We start from the raw sequence: 24,350 nt of genomic DNA, 5'->3' as shown, positions 1-24,350 counted from the left end.
GAGAGAGCATATCTGGAAAGAGAAGAGGAGCAAAGGGCTAGTGTGAAGGAGGGAAAGAAAATAAGGAGGACGTAGAGGTAATGAGAGGTCACATTGTTTAAAACCCTGTGAGCCATTTGGCTTTTACTTAGAGTAAGATGGAAAACCATCCAAGCGTTTGAACCTAATAGTGACACAATCTAAATTTCAGTTTACTTGTTTGCTCAGACTGTGGGATTCAGAATTGAGTGAAATTCTAACAGGGTAATCCCCAGGGAAAGGAGTAGGAAGGTTATTTTGGTAATTCAGATAAGATTGTGGTGGTTTGCCACAAGATATGGTGCATATGGCAGCAGTGAGAAGTAGTCAAATTCTATATAAATGTTAAGGATAGAGACAGTAGAATTTCTGATGTCCAGATGAGAGGAAGAAGAAAAGCCTAGGAGTAAAAGAGGGTGAAGATAACTTGACTGAGCAACTGGAAGTTTAATGTTGTCTTAAACTGACTAAAAGTAGGTTACAGAGGAGGCGTTTTTAGGGGCAAATATTAGGCTATTGATATACAAGCATGGAGTTCAGGGGATATTTTCTTATTAGATATGTTAATTCGACAGTATTCCACTTATAAATTAACCTATCAGTAGATTAGATGAATTTTTCTCAGGATAGAGAAGTCATTGGTGACCCTGACAAGAGTTTAACCAGAATTATAAGGGAGAAAAAAATTCTGACTGGGCTAGTTTCAAGAGAAAATCAGAGGAGAAATAATGGCAGCAAGATTTTTAATTACCTCACTCAAGATACTATCTGTAAAAATATAAAGAAAAAAAATAGATAGCAAAATGTGATCAAGGGAGGAGTATACTTTTTTTCCTAAAATGTTTGTACAAATGATCCAGTAAAGAGAAGGGAACCGGTGTGGCAGGACACTTAGTGATAAAATGAAGACTTGCTGAGGAACTATGCTTTCTAGGTAAGAGAGGATGAGATGAATTGCTCCAGTAGAGGGACTTCTCTTTACTGGAAACATCCACAACAATGGGAGAGTAGTGTATGCTGACACAAAGATAAATGAGAGATGGATACTGAAATTTGTGGCTGATTTTTTTATCCCCTCAGTATTTTTCAGTGAATTAGGATGCTAGTTCAATTGGGAATGAGTATGAGAGAAATGCTGGAGACTCGAAGAGAGAGGAAATTGTATCCAACTTTCTGTTTTCTACTTTCTTTTGCAAGGTGATCATTGGATAATGTAATCACTATAACAACTGTATCCTTATAAATGGCAGCATACAATAGATGTTAGTTATTAAACTTCTGTAACTTTATGTTGACTTTATTTGTAGGGGTCAACTTTAATCCCCCAATATTCTCCCTAACTCTCTCTCTCCCCAAAGGTAACCAAATTAACCTGTGGACTAAATAGTAATAGTGTGTTGATTATGAAAAATCTGGGAAGTAGTTCCCTTAGCCCCCACGACCCAAGTGGATTGCCATAATCGAGATTCATAATTACATGTGTGGGCACTGAACACCTCTCTCCTGGTTAGGTCTATCCTTTATCCATTCAACTACATGGAATTATCTCTTGATAACCTTCAAATTCTACCTTGGGTTACCATGATGATACAAGGCCACAGCTTAATGTCCTATATGCTCTTCTATATCATAATGTAAGTTGATGTATACTTGTTCACCTCTAAGGGCCTTTGTTAAGGAATGACCAGGGATAAAAGTAGTAGAGAGAGCTATGTGTTAAATTACCTACCCCGCCACCATACATGTATAAATCTTCTTAGGAGCCTTCCAAATTTTCTCAAATTAATATACCATCAATATATTTGTTGTAAAAATGTAGTTTTGTCTCAATTTCCTTCTTCTAATTAAATTGTCAGCTCCAAATCTCTCCTGTATGGAAATTCTGGAGTCACCATTAGTCTTAAGATTTACAAACATTCATTGTTATGAAAGGCTTATTGATCTGGGAATTAGAAACCTGAACTCTCTTACTGGTGATTGACTTTTACACTGTAATGTCATTAACCCTCAAGTTGCACAACTACAAAATAAGCATTGTGCAAAATAGTCATAAATTTTATTCTTGTCCATTGATTCACTTATAGTCAACCCATCAGAAAATTTAAGAGACAAGTTCACAATCAAATTGAAACCATATTTACATGAAATAAGAATCCAACACATCTCTACCCAGAAGATCAATGACATGAATTAAAGCCATTTATCAGCAAGTAAATGTAATATCACCATAAATGTGTACTATTACAGACTTTACTGCATAATGTTTTGATCTCATTACCCATTTGTATACATATTAAAAAATGGTGAAATTTTCAGATATAGTTACTGGTGAAAAAAAAAAAAACAGCCCTTGTTAAAACTAAGTTATGTTATGGCCAATAAATTGACCTAAGTCATATCTTACAAATCAATTAGCCTGAATAAAAAGAACAGAAATATAGTAGTCACCAGTGGCCTTATTTTTCAACACTCAGTATGTGAATTTCTCTTTTCCACGGATCAGTACCTATCACTACCTCCTATTTGCCAGCAATATGAGGATCAATATAGAGTCACTGGATGAAGATGAGAGTTCTGTTTCCTTAATCTTGAGTTACAATACTCTTGAGCAGAAAATTTTAGTGGTGACAGTGAAACTAAGCACAGAAGTCATCAATGAATACATGAACCTTAGCATAGAATTTCTATTTACAAGAGGTCATCTACTGAATACAAATTAGAGTCAGTTTTCTAAGTCAGAGAAGTAATTTTTAACTCACGTAATAAGAAATTTAATCGCATGAATACGTTATTTATTGTATACATTGACAAATCAGTACCATAGAACTCGAAAAATGACTCCTATTGTTACAACTTTCTGTGGTGAGTTGCTTAACTTTCCATGGTGAGTTGCTGTTAGGTGGGAAAAGATAGGAATCCTTTTTTATATGGTGGGAACATGGAGACTAGGTATGAATTGCTTTTCCTACTTGAGAATACTTTGAAGTAGTTTTTATACTGGTGTTTACATTAGTTTTCTATTGCTATATTTAAAAAATGCTGTAGTTCAGCAACCTGCACATTTATTATCGCAATTTAACTGTGGTCATGGTCTCACAGGGCTGCAACCCAGTTGTCAGCCAAACTGTTTACTTTCCTGGAGCTCAGAGTCCTCTTTTAAGGTCATGAGTTGCTGGTCATACTCAATGTCTTTCTCGCTCATTACTAACCATGGGTCCCACTCATCTCCTTAGACAACAAGTCTAACCCACCCCTTTCACCAGACTTCTCACAGCATATAATTTATTCTTCAAGATCACCAAGAGATTCTCTATTGTTTGTTTGCTAAGACAGATCTTAGATTACCATATCACCTAGCAAATCACAGAAGAAACATCACATCACTTTTCCCATATTCTGCTTGTTAAGAACACATCAGTTTCTGCCCATACTCAAAAAGAGGTATTCTACAAGAGGATGAGTCACTGAGGAACATCTTATGATTCTGCCTATCATAGTGATATAAGGAGTATTTGTTGAACACATTTATATCCAAAATCACATTAGATTTATAAAATATAATTTCCAAATATAAACTCATATGACTGCTATTGTTTATATAATAGCTAAACACAGCCAAATAGTTGTAGCTGTAAGATTAAATTTAGAAAAAAAAAATTCTGTCAAATTGAGAATTAAAAAGTCATCATTTTCATTGAAGAACATTTATTAGACATTTATTTGTATATTCCTCTCCAATGGATTGTGACCTTTTTAGGTAATTTAGTTCACATAATGCATTGAAGCATTAGGAATTCTCCCCTCTTAAAACAGTCCCTTTTAATAAGCATTAAGAGATGAGAAATCAAACCAAAGCAATTCAGTCTTAAATAAGTTAAGATGTGTCAGCCTATTACAATGGCTGAGCAGTAATCAACAGTGTTATCCTAAAGGTGACTTGCTCTAAAATGTTAATGAAGTTAACCAGTGTAATATCACAAACTCATATACATAATAGCAAGTCATTAGACTATAAATGAATCTCATATTATTTATTCTTAATATGCTATTTATTTCTCCTTTTTTAAACATAACCTATCAAAGAAAATATTTAATTCTTCTTGTTAAACTTAACTGAAAGGCAACAAATTCAATTGGGAACAAAACATATTCACATTCAGTACTATAGTTCTAGTTCTAGTTATTTCATATTTTCATTACTGGCTGGGCATTTCACAGCAAAGATCATTATTTTATATAGTAAAAATCATTGTTTTCTCTAACACAATATTAGAACTATAGAAAAAAAATTATTTATACTGGGTAATATAAGATGACTAATTGAGATGATGAGATGATTGATTTTTTCCTCAATATCAAATTTGTTAATATTTGAACCTACTAGATTTGCCTTCTGAAGATATCAGCCATATTAGCCTGTATTAGGTTATTCCAAAGAAATAGGGTATGTGTATACATTGTGTGTGTTGTGTGGTTAGTGGGGTGGAGGAGGGGAGAGAGATTTTAAGGATTGGGGTGGTTGGCAAATCCAAACTCTGCAAGATAGGACCCAAGGAGATGCTGCGGCTGCTCATTCTGAAGGGGGAAATTCCTTCCTCCTGGGGGAAATTCCTTCCTCTCGGGAAAATGCAATCTCTCTCTGAATGCCCAAATGATCAGATGAGATCCACCTGTATTTGAAGAAAATAAATTATACAAGTCTTCTCATGAAATACTTCCACAGAAACATCTAAAATAGTGTTTGAACAAATCTCATAATCTAACCAAGATATCATCTGACCAAGTTGACCATCACACCTGCCTTCTATGCTCCCTACCACAGCTCCACACCTAAAGTAGAAATAGTATAAGTACCTTGATCCACTGAAGAAATTGTATATGATTCCCAGGGCTGAAAACTTGTAATAAAAATTAAAGAGAGTTTGGAATATTTAAATCTCTGTAAATTGGAATAGAAGGTGAACTCCAGCAGTAGATAATGAATAAACATTTGCTTACGGGTAAGAGACTGTGCCTCAATGAAATTAGGTAACAAGTTTTGTTGTCTAACCACTTACTGCATACCTTTTTAAGATACCTATTTTGAACAATGTTTGCCTCCTGGTACTATTCAAATACCAGTAACTTTAAACCACACAAAAATATATTATCCTGGAGGTCAGAAATCCAAAATCTAGGACTAAAGCTAAAATAAGTGGAAGTGGGTGTTTCTGAAGATTCTGGGAGAGAGAATACAGTCTTTCCTTTCCCAGACCATAGAGGCTGCCTAAGGAGCTCATGGCTCTTTGCAATCATTAAGTCATCATGGTCTCATCACATCTTCACAAACTGTGTTTCTGTCTTCATATTACCTCCTTTGTTCCTACATCCCGTTTATAAGTGTGAGAAATCCAGAATTATCTTCTCATCTCAACGTGCTTAACTTAATTTCATCTACAAAGTCCCTTTTGTTATATGTGGTAGTATGGTCACAGGATCCAAGGATTAAAACGTGACCATGAAGGGGAGGAGGCATGATTCCCTTTACCTTGATACTTGCGTGATACTTGTGTGTCCTCTTCTGCTCTTGAGCCTGCTCTTGAGTCCTTCCTTTGGTGCTGAGCACTGAAGCTACAACTGGGAACAAAGTGAACAATCCTTGCAGTCAGTATGCTCAGAATTTATTAACAATATTTCCATGTTAAAAAGATTTATAATTCAATATGACACAGGCTTTAATAGAGATAACATTAGGCCTCTGTGGGAACATGAAGGAGGAACATTTTCTATCTGGTGCAGAGATGCCTCAGGAAGGGCTTCTCCATAGACTAGTAATCTCTGTTGTAGTATAGGACTATATTGTACAGAGTTAACCTGTGGTGTTGGTTCAACAGGCATAATAGCTAATAAAATTTTACAATGTACAATTTGTTGTAATTGAAGTGAAAAATAACCCAGCTTTCTTGACATTCATTAAAGGTCTTATATTTATTAATTAAGTCATTCAGGTAATACTTATTGAGGACTTGCCATGCACCCAGCCTAAATGAAAAGCAGGGAACACAAACATGAATATCAAGTAAGCCCTGCCCTCAAGGGCCTAATAGTCTAACAGAAGAAATAGACATACAAACAATTACCACTGTTTGTTCCTCATTTTAAAATAATTTTATCTCATCTAATTCCTGAGGAACATTGTTGATACCCCATTTTTTCATAATGCCCATATATTTTTATTCTTCAATAACTCAAAGACTTCATATTTTCTTAGCTATCATCCTGTGATTTTTTTTTAAACATATTTTCATGGTAACCTGTGCATGCCCACAAGTCATGATTTAGGAATGTGTTTTGTGTGTCAGCTTCTACATTTTAAATTTTGCCTTCTAATTGTAACCATTTTTGTGGTTTATCTTTTTACTTTATAATAATAAACTTTACTTCAATCTAGCTAGACTTGGAAGGGATAAGGAAAATGTGGATTTAAATGAACTGCAGAGCAAATATAAAAAAGTAGAAAATTTTTAGTTGAGAAGGGTGAGAATTACTTACACGCTTTAGCTATAGAAGGTCTGATGATTAACAAAAAACACAAGTCAAATTTATTAGATTTGTTCACAGTCAGTAATAATAGTCTCCTTGCCAGTCTTGCATTGACCACACCCAACATGCTCCATGGTTTCCACAAGATTTATATATTTTTTTGACCTTCCAAAGGCCGCATGCTTTCCATCCAACCTCTCAGTTTTTGCAGTGCACATGAAGAACTGGGAACCATTTGCACTAGGCCCAGTATTTACCATGCACAAGAATGAAATTCTCTCATCATCAAAATTCTTTCCATAGATGGATTTGCCAGCAGGGCCATAATGACATGTAAAATCACCACCCTGGCACAAAAATCCTGGAATAATTCTGTGAAAGCAGGAACCTTTTTAAACAAATCCAAAACACTAAAAGTTTCCTTGCTTGTGAACAACTCAAAGGAGACCGTGGCCATTGCTCACTATCGGAGAGCACAGTGGGTTTGTCCATGAGACATGGTGTGGGAGGTCTGGTGGTGGAAGCCAGGGCTGGCATCTGCAAGGCCTGGTGTTAAGTTTGAGTTGCAGCTTCTGTTTAGAAATACTCAGAAAGTTTATACCGTTTTCTAATGCATTTCAGAAACAGCAAAATCTTATTGATTTGATAATCCCACATATCATGTAATGAGCAGAACAAGCTGTCAAAAGAACAAAGGAATGACTAGAACTCCACAAAGCTCATTTACTCAAAGTGAAAGAAATAAAAAAAAACAATTGTTTGATGTGACAGTACTTATACTAACATGACAGAAAATATAATAAAATTGGTTCAACTATTATGCTTTCACTTATTCCAAGAACTATGACTAAGTGTCTACACGTTGAATTTACAACATATGTAGTCACTTTTGAGTGTGTGATTTGAGAAGGCCTTGAAGTCCCCATTATTTTTATACTAGTTACAACAAACAATACAGAATCTGAAATTCCTATCATCTGATTCACTACATTGGGTAAAGCAATGTGTGGTGTACTTCTAAAATGCATGAGGTAGCATCGACCGTGATGGCAGCAGAATAGAGAAGCCAGGCTTACCTCTTGCATGTATTGATAGCTGAATTATAACAGATCGAAGTCAAAAACCTTGAAAGGTAGACTGATGACGACCACATACATTAGGAACAATAGTGTGGTAGAAAGGGGTAGGAGAAAAAAATAATTATATTGTGTTTGCAGCAATACTATCGCACTACAATCCATGAGAGAGAGGCAGAGAAGTAGAAGGTTAAGGACCTCAAATGATAATTAGTTACTTTGAAACTAAGGCTCCCAGTCTAGAACATGAAGCCTAAACTGGCAGGAAGAGCCAAATAACCTGTATCTGCTTAGAGATGGGATGAGCTTACTCTCGACAGCCGAAGGCTATGGTGTCCTAGAAACCCGCCTTCCACCCCCCACCCGCTACCCCCACGCCCTCCCCCCCCTGCACTGGGATCAAAACCCAGGCACTCACTGAAAGTTCTCTCTAATCACAGTTTAAATACATCAATCTTAATCACAGGAGCAAGGGCCCGGAGGTAAACCAAGGGCCTGCAGGTAAAGTCCAAATGAAAAGAGAACACTCCCCAGCCCTGAGGCTTTCTCAACTGTTATGCTCACTTAGCACTTACATCTAATGCTAAGTTACAACCTAAAGGTTTAGGGTGGCATGAGATATCTTAGCTGAGGAGTTGGCCTAGTGAGGGGATCACTATAGACCCCTGTGATACAACTTGGTACCCATAGCACAGTAGAAGCTTGAACCCTTAATGTTCATAGGAAGCAAAGTTTTGGTGCTCTGCTTCCTTGGTCCTTCCTACCTACTTAGCCCATGCTGGCACCAGTGTTCTACCCATGTAAACAGCTACAAGGTAATAGTTTGTGGATAATAGACAGCTAAAGGTCTGGGCAAGAACCCCAGGCTTACACCAAAGATTTGGTAGCCTGAGTTTAACTCCAATTTGTTAAAATACAACAGGAAACTTCCTATTTCTACCTATAAAAACTATAAAAATGAAGAGTCAGAATGTGTATAATTGCTCAAAAGGAGCAGTGTCTGAAAGTCTCAGTTCATCAGAATGGCAGAGTAAGGTTGAAGAGACATTAATCATGCTTGATGAATTAAGAAAACATTGAATGATATAAAATAGAAACACAACAGTTTCTGAGAGTATATGAGACTGTGACAACTAGAACAAATGTATGTAAACCAGATAAAGCAGAACAAGAAAACTAAAGCCCAACATGGCGTGATCCTTTTTTTCTACCTCATCAAAGAGAGGAGCGATATGCCTTCAGACTGGAGAACCAGGTGCAACCACGTGCAGAGCTGTGCTCCAATCAGGCGGTGGGGAGAATTATTTTGCCAAAATGACTGTAAAATCTTCCAAGGAAAAAATAGGGGGGGCAAAATCGATAAATCTGTTTAAAGCAAAATGACAACACAAAACAATCGTTTTAGAGAACAAGTGACAACATAAAACAATTTGGGAAGGCTTTAGAGAATACATATCAGGAATAAATTCTCTTGACTATATAACAACATCTGATTCAGGTGTGGAAATTGAATATCAAAATGATAGCTCTTCCTCTTGATAGCAGCTTGCAACTCAGTTTCTGTTGCTTACCCACCCCACCCCCCAGGAAGATAAGTGTTGAAAGTATTTGAATAAGACTCATCCAAAGTCTAGTCTGTAGAATTAATATTATTGACATTAAAGCTGTTTTGATAGATTTTTTTGCATACAAAAATTGGGGTACAGGCCGGAGGAGTGGAGAGGTGGGAGGATTCACCAAAGACAGAGTAGGGAACAGAATAGGCAGATTGATAGAGATATACTGCTGAGGGGAGCTGCAGGTGAAACAGGAGCAGTCTGCTGCAACATGTGGGTGAGCAACCTGGCCAGAGATTGAATTCATACTGCAGTGGCTGTGGATAGCTTCCTGGCGGTGTGCTTAATTTAACCCCTTGCACCACCAGCAAGGTCCCCCCCTCTTTTTTTTTTAATAATAAATATCTCATTACTTTTGAGATTTGTATATTGTACATGTGTAGCTTGGTAACTGAGTGCTATAAAAAGATCAGTATTAACTGGATTTTGTTTATCTGTCATTCCTGCCATGCCAAGAAATCTATGGAGTAGTTTGTAATTGCCATTGTTTGGGTTATTATAATAAACAGAACTGGTAAGGCTTATGCTATTTGCCTTGTGAGATTCACTTCATATCACTGTTGAGTTAAAATTGCCTGTAACACATCTTTGCTTATCAGTTTTATTTATCTGTCAGAAATAGAGAAAGACAGTGCTTTCAGCTTATGAAACCTTCTAACAAGCAGGTCAAAAATCATTATCATTATTTTAATATTCTAGTACAAATGAATGACTCTGTCTGCTTCTATTTTCTAATATCTAATATCAATTCCTAGAAGAAAATACTGTTATTTTTCCAAGTGACTTTTATCACATTTTGTCAAAGCTGTAAGTAAAGTTTGAATTGGATTTCCTAAAGTACAAGTGCAAATGTACAAGTGCATGTTTTGTTTCCTCTCTTGTCAAATACACATTTTTTAGAAATCCTTCTGCAGTTGAGATATTTAATATGTTTACGTATAGGAAATACTAGTAGATTGAAATACTTCCATTATCTCTCAAACTAAAATTCTTCATAATATCTCTACTCTTAAGCTGCATGCTTTTCACCTATAAAGTTGCCAAACTCATTAGTGATCACAGCAAATGAACTTTCATATCAGATACCTGTGATGAGTTAATCCATGCACACACAGGTACTTATTTTAGAAATCCTGTAACCTCTGATAATTGTCATCATCATCATCATCATCATAATCCCTTTCCCACTTCCCACCCTCGTGTATAGGAAAGTAAATTTTTTACTTTAAGATTTGGAATGTTTCACACTACACATATTTGTCCTGAATTCGTATTGATGAGGGTTGTTTATGGCACTAATCCTATTAATTTCCTTTTTGAATGTCATATCTATTCTTATTCTTGCTTTATGCCAAAATATTCTATTCCTTTTCAGCTACCATATATCTTTATCTAAAAAATTATAAATGCAGTATTATTTAAAAATCTTTCTCATATAGTGAAACCTTCAGCAGTTGTCTGTTTATATTAGTCTAGTGACAGACAAATCATTGTTCACAAAGGTCCTTGAATGATATCCAGCCAGGTAGTACTATCTTTGTATATTTAAGGACCTCTGTGTTTTGGGTATTGACTGGTCTTTGTTATCTGCCAAAACAATTTATAGTTCATTTTCAGATAACTATACATATGGTATTTGTATTTTAATTAAAAAGACTGTTGTTATGTCTGATTCTTACAAGCAGAAATTCATTATAAGGACACTTCTCATTTCCTTGAAATGTTCCCTTTCTTTTTTTCCAGGGTTCTTAAATTGCTAAAGCCAGTTAAATTATATGCTTTGGGGAGTTAATTTTTGGCACCATATGTCTCTAAAAATGATTTAATTTTATCTAAAATATGTTTGAAATGATATTTATGTTCTGTAACACACAGGGACAATTTAAGTTTTTTTTTTAAAAAAATAGTCGATTATTATTTCAACATGGTAACATACAAAAATTCCTGTTTATGAAGATTCTATTTTTAATATCTTAGCTCTTATTTCTTAAATTTTGACTTAGCAAAGTATCTTCATGATCTCAAGATGGCTAGTATAAAAATATTGCTGCCATTATTCCTATTAGGGACCTGATCTTTTGCTAAGATAACGTTAGGAAATTTCATCACGGAAAATAATTAATTATAGTCTAGGGACTAATTTGAGGGATTATAAACAACTTTCTCAAAAGCACTAGTCACTTTACAAATCCTGATGCTCTTATAAATGAATGTACCAATGCTCCCCTAAATCCAGTAAATTTCCAATTCTCGTGGAAATATGTAAGTTGTTTTTTTTTTTAAGATGTATTTATTTGTGCATACAGAACTGGGGTACAGGCCAGAGGCTTAGGGGCAGCAAGAGGCTTCACCAGAGGCAGAGTGGGGAGCAGAACAGGCAGAATGACGAAGTACACTGCTGAGGGGAGCAGTGGGCAGGTCAGGAGAGGTCTGCCGCGCCATGTGGTCACCTCCCAGGCAGGCGGGGATCGAATTCATGCGGAAGTGGCTTAAGCTTCTTAGTGCTGTGCTTTAACCCGCTGCACCACCAGGGAGGGCCGAAATATGTAAGTTTTTTTTTAATTTACTATGAAATAATTTATAAAGTTATTATCCAGAAAACTTAATTTTGTGAATGAGATGGCAGAAAATACCACACTTATAAATAACTTATGAAGCAGCTGGAAGCAGTAATAATTTTATGTTTATGAATTCCTTTAAAACTTTGAATAGTTCTTTCATATAGGTAAGATCACTTAGTGGATACATAATAGTTTTGTGCAAAACTAAGTCATTTTTGTATTTTAGCACATAGTCAAGTATAATAAGCTTTTTTAAAAAACTGAGTTACATTAAATCTCTGAAAGTAAATAATCACAAGCCATAAAAATATGGGCATTGCTTTCTTGCAGAAATATCCCCTTACCCTCATTTTTTAAATTATTTTTTTGATAGTGAATTGCATCTCTATGTAAGTTGTAGTTAAGGCAATCAATCTTATCTATAAATAAATTACATTTTACATAAATTTTTGTGTCGTTTTCCAGCTTTATAAATCTCTACATTAACCATATTTTCTTTGACTGTTTAAACCAGTATATATACTCAAACTTCTACTATTCTTAGTATTATTTCCTTCTTCCTTTCTCAGAAAGAACCAATAGCCTTTTATCATTCCATTTGTGTTTTTAATATTGTATGTAGTAATTAAAATAGAAAATAACAGTTTTTATCTTTTATTGATATGTTGAATTACACAACCGCTTGCAATTTTCATGTATTTTAAATGTTAGAGGGTTTAAGGGAACATACAGTAATGTATTTTTTCATTACTCAAGTGTAGATAATTAGGTTGTTTCTAAATTTTCACTATTGTAAACAATGCTAGCAATGAGTATTACTTTATGTTTCCTTGAGAACGAACTGTGATTTTTTTTTTTCTTTTGAGAGCTGTATCCCTCAGGCTTCAGCATGCATTAGAGAACTTAGAGATCTTGTTGTAACATTGATTTCTGAGTTCCAAAAAAAAAAAAATCACAATTCGTTCTCAAGGAAACATAAAGTAATACTGATTCAGCATATCTGAGTGACTGTATTTTGGGATGATGATACTGATCTTGTTAAAATAGGAACCATACTTTGAGAATCACTGGTATAGAATATATAGATTCAAGCACAATTGCCGTATAAAAAGGAAGCCACAACACTTTTGTAATGACAAATTCCAAAGTTTTTTAGTCAAATTATATACAAATTTGAAGAGAGTGAAAGTTTAGTTGCTTCCATATCTTTGTCCAAATTGATATGGACATGTCTTTTTTTTGTAATAACTGGCAAGCTGATGAATATAAGGTAAGTTATTTGCACTCTATTATTGAAGTTGAGTTTGTAGAATATTTCTTTTCTGCGAGTTGTTTATTTGTATTGTTTGCCCACTTTTCTTGTACATTTTTTACATTTTTTCCTTACCAATTTATAGGGCCTAGTCCTATGTTGAAGAAATTAATCTTTATTAGATATTAATGTCATCTCTAAACCTGTAGCATATTTTGTTAACTGTTTAAATTTAATTTAAAAGTTTTCAACCTTGATATTATCAATATTTTGGTATATGTTGTGAGTTAATTATGCAATTTTACTTTATTCTACATAAAGATAGCCAGTTATGCTAGAGAAAATATCAGATGTTCTCACGGTCCTATTTTAAATTTATGTATTTTATATGAATGTGTCTGTAGTTCAGTTTTATTTTCTGATTAAATGTTAAGCATTCCCATGCTAATATTATATAGTTCTAACAGGTTTAAGTTAAGCATTATATATCACATGTAAAATCATTCAAGTTTGTTCTCCTGTGTCATCATAATCCTAGCTATTATGAGACCTTTAATCTTTCATAGATATTTTACAAGAATTTCCATATGAATCATACATTAGGAAACCGGATAAGTTATAGATGATTATGAGAAACCGGCCTATTGTTCAAACATGAACATATTATATTTCATAATTTATTTAGGCATTTATACTTTTCAAAATTGTTTTTTAACTTTCTTCATATATAATTTTTCATATTCTTTAATAGATTCAAACCTATATATCTAACATTATCTGTTTTGATTATAAATGGAATTATTATTACAGTTCAAAAATGGTTACTACTGATTTTTTTAATGTAGGAAAACTGAATTTGTAAGCAAAAATATTCCTAAACTCTCAATACCTCTTAGTGTTGATTTAGAGAGCTTCTAATTTTCCAATTAGGTATTCCTTCTAGTGCTTACACTTAAATTTTTTCATTTATTTTCTTATTGCTCTAGCCAGATTTGCAGTGAATTTTTAAATAAAGGTATTGATTTCTACTTTTTTTTCTTAATTTTTCTTACCATTCTTGGGCATGTTTCTAAAGAAGCTCTACTTAGTAAAATATTTGTTGGAAGTTTTTGGCTTATAACCCTGATTATAATGTTAAAGAAGTTTTCTTTTGTTCTTATTTCTAATACCCAAGATAATTTTTTCATTGTTTTTAATGATTCATATCAAGTTTTTTGAAGGATGATTATTTTTTATTTGTTATATTGATATATTATATGAAAAATTTTATTGAAAATGACTTTTTAAATTTCTAAAATTATTAGTTATGCTATTTTGCACTGTCTTCTGCTAAAATTATATTCTCCTAGACAATACAACTATATTCTATTATCAATAAGTACTTATTAGTCACCCTCTTATTACTAATAAATCATTTTGCTTCTTTTTTATTTTAAAGATTTATTTATTTATGCATACAGAACTGGGGTACAAGTCAGAGGTGTGGGGGGGAGAGGTGGGGTGTGTCTGAGAGGATTCACCAGAGACAGCGTGGAGCAAAATAGGCAGACAGAGAAAGTACACTGCTGAGGGGAGCAGCAAGCTGGTCAGGAGAGGTCTGCTGCACCATGTGGTCACCTCCCTGGCAGGGTATTGAAATTGTGCTGCAGTAACTGCTATAGCTTACTAGTGCAGTGCTTTAATGTGCTGTGCCATGAGGAGGGTCCCATTTTGTTTCTTTTTTTAAAAAAAAGTATTTACATTTTATTAAGGAAACATTGGTTTATAATCCTAAATGTGATCCAAAGGCCTCTTAGATACATGTCCTCACACCACCCCCACCACCAAGGCACCCTTAGTCCTCCAGCATGATCTATTATGCTCCTTTACCACGTTTTTCCTCATCTCTCCCCTTCTTGTAGCCTCAATTCCAGTTTCTGTTTTAAACCAATGAATTGGGAGAGCACTTCACATTCAGAAAATATACATATGGCAAAGTTGTTTCTCACAAGTTTTCTGAGAGAGCCAGAATTAGAAAGCACTTAACTGGGTTATCTTGGCTCAGGGTCTTCCATAAGATTGCAGTGAAGGTTTTATTTGGAATTGTAATTATGTGAGGAGGTTGAAGAATTACTTACAGCCTCACACAGGACAATTGGGGGGACAATGAGTTTCAATTCTTTACCATTTGAGGCTTTCCATACCCTAGGAACTGCTTCTCCTAGATCAAACGATGTGAGGGAGAGAGAAAAATCAGAATGGAAGTCATAAGGTTTTCTGTGTTGCACATGGAATATGGTCCTTTCCCATATTCAGTTCTTTAGAAGCAATAAAATAAGTCCAGCCCATACTGAATGGAGAAGTATTCTATTTCACTTCTTATAGGAAGGATTATTTGAGGGCCTGTTTTTAAATTAACACCTTTGAACATCTTTTTTTTTTTTTGCTCTGATAGTAAATAACAAATACACTTCACCTCTATTTCACCCCATAGTGTCATAATATATCCCAATTATCCCCTTTGGGCTAAGCCCATCAAAGCTTTATTTTATTCTTAGTGCTCAATAATATAAACTGGACAATGATATGTTCCAACCTGGCCCCGAAAATTACTTGAAAAGGTGGTGATTTGAAATTCCTAATTTCTGGACTGGGAATGAGAAAATGATATAAGGCAATATTTTGGTGTTAATGTTGAAACCTATAATTGGAATATCAAATAGCATTATTTCATTCTTAATACATTGTATTTTTACATGCAGAATAGCAATAAAACAATATATTCCCTAAATAGGGGTTTTATGTCTTGTAATATGTGCGTAATAGCAGTCAGTATTAACATCAGTTTTGTGTGATAGGTCGAAGTTAGCAATTGTCATAAATAACTCAGATTAGAAACAGAAATCATGTAATTTACTGTATTAAAATAGAAAAGTGAAATTTTTCATTCTTGATAGTGACATTGATTTGCTGTTTGCTGTCAGAACATCAAGTTTTAAAGTGCTAGTAAGTGTCATAGGAGTTAATCAGATTTGATCAGGAGGTATTTTTTACTAAATGTATATTGATTTCAGTGCACATTGTACATATTGCCTACAAAAGTACTTTGTCTGCAATGCTAGCAGCACCACGAGATCACCAACTCTGTATCTCAATTCATCATGTTAAAATGGACATAGATTTTTTTTTTTTTTTTTTGTAAATAGAGGCATAATGCCATTATCTCAAAGGAGGATCATGATTTTAGTAGATTTCATCTTTGGTCTTACTTTTGCATCCAGCTCACAAAGCAAACCCTAGAGTTGAGCTCACTAGGCCTACTCCAATTTTTTTTTTTTTTTTGGCCTACTCCAAATTTAAACCAATTTGGAAAAATTAGAGAAAATTCTTCCATTCCTTCTTGCCATTTTAAATGTCTTAGAATACACATCAATTGCTCCCTAATTCAGTTTTCCTGATGCAGGCGATGTTATTGAGGGTCCTATTCCAAAATGACTCTCCCTCTTCTAATATCCTCACCCGTAATTTTCTCTGAAAATCTATCCACATCTCTTCCAAAATTATTCTAACTTGTGTATTATTTATTTTAATTAAGTACCATTGTGTTTCATCCTTGTTTATATTTTTATTTTTATTTTCAAAGATTTTTTTTTATTTATACATACAGAACTGGGGTTCAGGACAGAGGTGCAAGGGGTGGTGAGAAGATCCACTAGAGACAGAGTGGGGAACAGAACAGGCACACTGATGAAGCGCATTGCTGAGGACAGCAGCACTTGGGTCAGGAGAGGTCTGCGGTGCCATGTGGGTCACCTCCATGGCCATGGATTGAACTTGTGCTGAAGCAGCTGTGGCTAGCTTCCTAGTGCTTCACTTTAACCCGTTGCACAACCAGGGAGGGCCCTTGTTTATATTTTCACAGTATAAAGGTTTCTCCTTATACTGTCAAGTGTGTCAAGTGTGATCATGGTCACTCTCCCACCGCCAAATTACTCTAACTTTTGTTTGGTGCCCAACAGCAGCCTGATTTAACTTCCAGTACATTTGTAGTTCTGAGCGTATGACAAGTCTTGATAGCATGCTTGCTGTCCCCCTCCAGTGTGTTCATGCCCCTCATTGTCCTTTTTGTTTCCCTGTAGCTACCTCCCTCACCCCACTACCGAAGATCTGAACGGGAGGAAGGAATGTAATCACCTCAGGGTTATATGCATTTACACTTCAGGAACGTAATCACTGAAGTGTTTCATTCCAAACAAGCTGGGTTGATGGAAATTGGGGAGATCAAAAAACATTCCGGCTCCTTTGGTGTTCCAGTCTAAATTCTGCATCCACCTGAAGGATTTTTCCATTCACAAATGAACTCGCTTTAATTTTCTCTTTAGATGTTTTTCTCCTTTGTTCCATTTACTTGTTTTATTTTTTTCTTCGACCATGAATTAGTAAACTCCTGAAAATCTCATCCACCTTTCCACTTTGCCAGTAAGATCTTACCAATTCACATTATAAAAATAAGTTTTAATAAGTATTTGTCGAATGATCACTGATCATATCAGCAGGGCTTTAGTATAACCACTTTCCTAAAATAGTTATCAAATGAGGATGCTTCAGTGGAATCAAGCATCCTCATCATCTTATATAGTTTCCCTTATCTTATTATTGATCCCCTTCTTGCCTTTAATATCTGTATGTCAGGTGCATATGTACATTTTTTATTACATGGTGATTCTTTTCTTCTTAATTTTTTTCAATGTTTCTCTTTCTTTGTTCTTTTTCCAGAGGTCTATTAGCTATAGATTTCTTCATTTTTGAGATATTGCTCTTTCTCAGTTGATACTTAAAGGATTCTTCTACTTAGGTAGTTTCAGTTAATATTTATAAATGCTCTAATTTAAGATCTTTTTGACTACCACAAGCCTGAAAACTGAATAAAAACAGACTTACAGTTGCTTCTCCTCATTTAAGATGTGAATTGGGAAATTTACTGTTCAGTTTGTTTTGATTGATGAGCTTCCAGTTGTACAAACTTCTTTATGCTTAGGAGCCCGTATTTAGAAAAATATTGCCTTCACTTTAAGAAATTCCTCTGAGTCTCACCTTCCTTATATTTTCCATTTGTCATACTTGTGAATACAGTGATAATTTACTATTTCCTTTGATAGACAGATATATGGTCATGGGGTAAATCCAAGTACACTGGGATCATGGGAGTGGTAGGTGGGGCAGGGGTTTGGGAGAATGTCTTCTTAGAGCCAACGTAGCTCCATGTAACTGTAGTCTTGAAATAGGAAAAAAGTACCAATTCTTAATTGCCATTTACCACTAAGATATCGAATTTTACCCAATGAGGCTAAAAAAAGTCCTACAGACTTTCTTTGAAAATCAGATATCATCATCAGTTTCTGCTATGAAATTTTATTGTCTTGGTAGCCTTGATCCAATTTCTGTAGAAAGTAGATATATATTTTAATTACATTTTTTAATCAAGTTAATGTAGATTTGCATTATAAATGACTTAGGCCTATAGGGTTACATATGTTTGCTATCACTCCATGCCCACCAACAAATCACCAAGAATATCTAACCAGTATAGTGTCATGATAAAAAATGTGCTCTTTAATTGAGACAGAACTGCTAATTTAAAACAAGTCCACCTCTTTAAATTACATATTTCTCAGGTATAAACTGGGATTTTAAAATTTATTTATTTATTTATTTATTATTTTTTTATTTTTTTATTTATGCATCCAAGAACTGGTGTAGAAGGCAGAGGTGGTGGGGGGTGAGAGGATTCACTAGAGACAGAGTGGGGAAAAGAACAGACTGACTGATTGAAATGCACTGCTAAGGGGAGCAGTGGGAGAGACAGGTCTGCTGCATCAGGTGTGCTACCTCCCTTGTCAGGGGTTGAACTTGTGCTGTAGTGACTCCAATAGCTTCCCAGTGCTGAGCTTTAACCCTTTGTGCCACCAGGGAGTCCTCTATAAATTGGAATTTTAAAAAAGAAGTCATCTCTGTGAATACTGAGTAGCCCTCAGTGTATACTGTCTATGAACTACATTGCTTAAATCTGTGACACTGACGAAAATTCAGAGTTCACAATAACTCATCTTTACAAAGGAAACAAGAAAAATCTAATCTCTACAGAACCTCCACTGACAAAGTATAATTTATAGATAAGCTTCATTTAGCAAATTACATTTACTTATTAGAATATGCCCCCTTCATTTAGGATGTTTACCTCCGCTTCCAATATATTATTCAGTACAAAGTATTTTCTTGCACTATGTGTTTTTAAGTATGTTCTCCAAAACAATTTGAAGTATAAGATGACCTACAAACAAAATATGATTGCTGATTATTTCATTTATAACCAAGGAAAATCTCTTCTACTTCATCCCCATCCTTGCCCTTTGCAAAAACAAAATCTCCAAGCTGCCAGGTCTTATTTTAATTAACACCAATATGAAATCACAAATTTTGAAAACATGTACGTGGTACATGAAGTTATTCTTAAGAACATTTATCACAATTTCACTCCCTTATCTCCCTCAGTGATGTTAAATTGTCACTAAATGTCAGGTTGTTTAGCCTTGCCCACAGTTTCATGTGGAAGAAATTTCTAATTTGAATATAGTTCTGCTATGTATCATATTAAAGCAAATTTAGTTAAATTACTTAAATTGATGCATCCATTAGGTAATGCAAAACTAACACCAATAACTGTGTGTTACTTCCTAACCCTGATACCTAAGCCCTTCCACTGTCCCTGCCACAATTGTTAAAATTTTAAGATGATGTTCCATGTAGTTGTGAACATACATAAGAGATGAAAGTGTCCTAATATCTTCTTAAGTATATCAGCTACCTTTACCCTCCCCACCCCCCATATTGGTTGTCAAAATTCATAGACAAATATTATTAATATTGTTTTTAAATCACTAACATTATTTATGTAAATAAATATTGGGTTACTATAGAAAAAATAATATTGGCAGAATTTCTCTTCATCTCTTTAAGAAGCGACACTAATCTTTAAAATAGCCTATATTGTCTATAAACTAATTCCAGATAAAATGCCCATAATGCCCATAAACTAATTCCAGATAAAATACTTCAGTATTTTGCTAGTTGAAATATGTATAGTTTTTTTTTTAAGATTTATTTATTTATGCATAGAACTGGGGTACAGGCCAGAGGTGCAGGGGCAGTGAGAGGATTCACCAAAGACAGAGTGGGGAGCAGAACAGGCAGATTCGATGAAGTACACTGCTGAGGGGAGCAGTGGGTGGGTCAGGAGAGGTCTGCCAGCCATGTGGATCATCACCCAGGCCGGGATCGAACTCAGCACTGAAGCAGCTACGGCGAGCTTGTAGTGCTGTGTCCTAACCCATTATGCCACCGGGGAGGTTCCTGAAATATCTATAGTTTTTAAAGTTATTTTTTCTTCCTAAATTACCAAGTTAGAAAGAATAGAGGCTTATTTTTGCTCACTTCTATATATATATATATATATGTATATATATAAAACTGCATGATATTGTCATAATGCTTAATAAGATAATTGTGATAAACTGTATACAGCACAGGTAATGATTTTTAAAATCATTATCTTAAGGTAAACAGCTATATTAAAATATGTATACATTGAACCTTGGCCTTTGGGCTAAGATTAAGTGTAAAATATGAATATAGAAATGTTCTCATGCCTTATTGGTTGTAACTTGGTAAAGAATTCTTCACATGTAGCCAGTACTCAGATCAATAAACAGCACATAAAATAGCCGTATTTTTTGACCTGTTTTATTTATTATGAAACAATTTTGATACAAAATTTTCAGTATTTATTTTTCCTTTTTGAAAAATGCACTAAAAAGAAATCTGCATAAGCAAGTTTCTAAACACCAAGAATTTTCAGTTATATATTGTATGTAAATATTTTTTAGATGTTTTGCTAATAATTCTTATGAGGTTTGGTTCTAACACAAGTTAGAACTTGTAAGTTCTAACCTAATTAGAAATATTCAGGTCTGGCTAGGCTCATTGTTGAAGGACAAATGTACATTGTCTTGATAAAACTTCTACTGTGTTTTTGTTTGGTGTTATATTAAACTTCCAAACAGTATAGAATGCCTCATAGGAATAGTCCTTTTCTTTCTGTATAAAACATGTGATTTCTAAACATTCCATCCACTGTACTTTAGTGCAGTGAGATGTTTCCATGTCACATAGTCAGAGGGAGGTAGATTAATAGGGAGTTCTAGCTGGAAATTTCTTCCCTGTTATTGTTCTCCCTCAGCAGTTGATGGCTAAGTTAATTCTCTTTAGTTTTGTCATGCTCTAAGGCACACATTGCCAAGCAATGGTAAGCTTTATGAGGAAAAAAAGAGAGAGAGAGAGAGAAGCAGTGGTGTCCATCAAAGTCTTAAAGTTGCATTTTTAACTTTGGCTTGACCTGATGTGCCATTCAAAAAAGCTTCAAAAGATTATTTTTTTTTTTTTAAAGAAAGGTTCAATATGTCCCGAGGCTATCGGTTTTGAGTTAAACTGGGTGAAGTAGAAATATTTTACTCATCAGCTTTGCAGTCACAGAGTTTGCCTCAGCTAGAACAAAACTGCTGAGGCATTTAGAGAAAATTAACCCCCCATCCTGGCGGCCAGATGTGACTGGTTTCTGATGAATGCACATGAGTGGGCTGAAAAATCAAGAGACTGTGAAATTCCTGTCAGGTCCGTACAGTGCAGAATGGGCTATTGACTGCTTTCTATATTTCCCTCCATCATTCTTCTTGAACACTGCCATTAATTTCCTCTCCTACTCTGACTTGTGTTTTTTCCCCCTCCCTCTTCCCCTTAGCTCTGTCAGCTGCAAAAAAGGATACACAAGGTGTGGGAGAAGCACTTCAAACTGGTGGTCCTCTACAGCGAGATGAGGCTGGCCAAGTTCCAGAGACACTCTCAAGAGAGTATTCAGAAAATATTAGTTGTGCAGGTAGGTGATTGCAGGGAAGTAGGAAAGATCATTCTGATCTAGATTGAAAAGCAAATGATGGGTAGTGTGATGGAGCATTAAAACCATATCCCATCAGAGTTTTATAAATTTTTAACCTCTTTAATAAACTGGAATTGCATGAAGGATGAATCCAAGTAAGTTAGTATATATGCTATGTGTACTTTGGGAGGAAAGAGAGATCGAACGTAATTCTCACAACCCTCAAAGCGGATTTTTATAAATACATTGGATGTAAGTATATATTTTCAAATCTTTCAGATATCATTCAGCTATTGAGCAGGTATTATCAACAGTTGTCTTGGATTTTGTAGGAAATCTACGTCAGTGAAAACGACTCTTGTTTGTTTTATTTAACTCTTTTCTATCCCTTTCCACTTTGTAAAAACCGTGTTATGAACAGATTAAGAAATGGCATTATGTAAAAAATAAGCAACTTGGGACTAGAATATAACTGTGGTTCCAGGTGGCTGTGAAATTATATTTGTCTTTGTAAAAAGTGTCAGATCAGATGTCTTTGAGACTCTGATCTATCAAGAAATCCATAAATTATCTGAAGACTCATATGTAGATGACTTAATTTTTTTCAAATTAATGCTTTATTATTTGCAAAGTTGGCCTATATGAAAAAATAATGATCTCCCCAAGGAAAATGCATATCACTTTGTTTAATTTAAAAAATAAAATTATATGTTCAATTAAAAAGGCACATGCCAAAAATACAACCATAATTTTCATAAATTTACAACATAAACAATGTGTACTGGAATGAAACAAACCAAAATATCTTCTAAACATTTTATTTACGTGTACACCTCATGGTGCTTTTGCCACAATTAAAAAGATTTCACAGAAAAGCACTGCCAAAGCTATTTCAAATTTCATTATTATTTTAATTCAAATTTCATTATTATTTTCTTTTGAAATATTTAATTTTACTATTTTCTTCTGAGGTATATGTGTGTGTATACACACACACACACACACACACACATATATATATACACACACAGATACACATACACATGTATATATACACACACGTACTTTTTATATGGAGTCTGCTGATAATGAATTACAAGTTAAAATTAAAGGTAAATTTAAGGTTTTGCAAAGGTATTTAAAATATGTGGGCTTAATAGAAATTCACGTATAAACTTTACAATAAACTGAGTATTTTAGAAGCCTAGAGCATTTTTTTCTTAAAATGCCTTAATATATACTGTTTTTAAAATTATGGTAGCTGTTATCTGTGATTCTTTTTTAAATATCCAAAAGGCAATCTACAGGTACTAATTATCTTAGAAAAACCTAGTTTTCTTCTCAAATGTAAAAACTCTTAAATAAGTCTTACAAATGATAAATTCTCAATGAATGTTATGGTGTATTTTGAAATAATGAAAATCAGTAGAAATTGTTTGAGTTATCAGTAAAGTGAATCCTCAATCTATAATCTTCAATAACTCTTATTTTCTATTCAAAATTCACCAATATGTCATTTACTACTTGATTTTAAATGACTGATTTTTACATGACAGAGAAATAAGCGTTGAGAAAACACTGATAAGAAAACTCAACTTCTCAGCATCTATAGACACAGCAGCAAATATAGATTATATTTGGGTAATTTAAGAAGCATAACTTTGTGGGTTCTGATCTGTTGGCAATGTCTTCAACTTTGACTTTTCATAAAAATATGAAAATGTAATTTTCAATTTGTACAATACAAGTATAGAAACGTGTGCAAATCTTTGAAAAAATTTAAGTCCAAGATTTCAACCTGGTGCAAAATGACCTCCGTGAATCAATTCCCATTAAACTTCCCGGTTTCATCTTTCTTCACATCAGTTCTATTATTATGTTTCAGCCACTTAAAAGTTCCCACTAATCATGAAAACTATGTTATCCCTTTATCCTCTCCAGTGCTTAATACTCTTCTTTCCACAATACTCTTCCTTCTCTTACCTGTTAAAGAATATCTGACTCAGTTCAAATAACTCTTCTTACCAAATGCTTGGTGAGCCCATCACCCCCACCAGCCTCTGCCAGAAGAATTGAATTCAGTCTTCCTTAACATCCCACTGTGCCCTAGACCAACCCCCAGACTGAAGCTGCATTTTCAGCAGCTAAATCTTTCTACATTAGGCAATGCCCTCCTCCTAAAAGATTCTAAGCATCTCCAGGGATTTTGATCAGTCAAATCAGTCCAACTTTGTGTAAGTTTTTTTTTTTTTAATTTAAGATTTATTTATTTGTGCATACAGAACTGGGGTACAGGCCAGTGGCTCAGGGGCGGTGAGAGGCTTCACCAGAGACAGA

General features: G+C 34.5%; 1 protein-coding gene across 1 annotated transcript in view; it reads left to right on the top strand.

The window, feature by feature from the left end:
- CCDC178 (coiled-coil domain containing 178) overlaps window positions 1-24,350 on the top strand; it is a 232,663-nt gene that overhangs the window by 187,819 nt on the left and 20,494 nt on the right. Inside the window, exon 19 of the mRNA XM_004683996.1 lies at window positions 21,879-22,013. Within this exon, the coding sequence (XP_004684053.1) occupies window positions 21,879-22,013 (135 nt within the window). The remainder of the gene's footprint in view (window positions 1-21,878; window positions 22,014-24,350) is intronic.

Source organism: Condylura cristata, unplaced genomic scaffold (assembly GCF_000260355.1).
Source record: "Condylura cristata isolate star-nosed mole 26May11 unplaced genomic scaffold, ConCri1.0 scaffold00016, whole genome shotgun sequence".
Taxonomy (NCBI): Eukaryota; Metazoa; Chordata; class Mammalia; order Eulipotyphla; family Talpidae; genus Condylura; species Condylura cristata.
The sequence above is the reverse complement of the archived record's forward strand: the minus strand, read 5'-3'. Positions and strand labels throughout refer to the sequence as shown.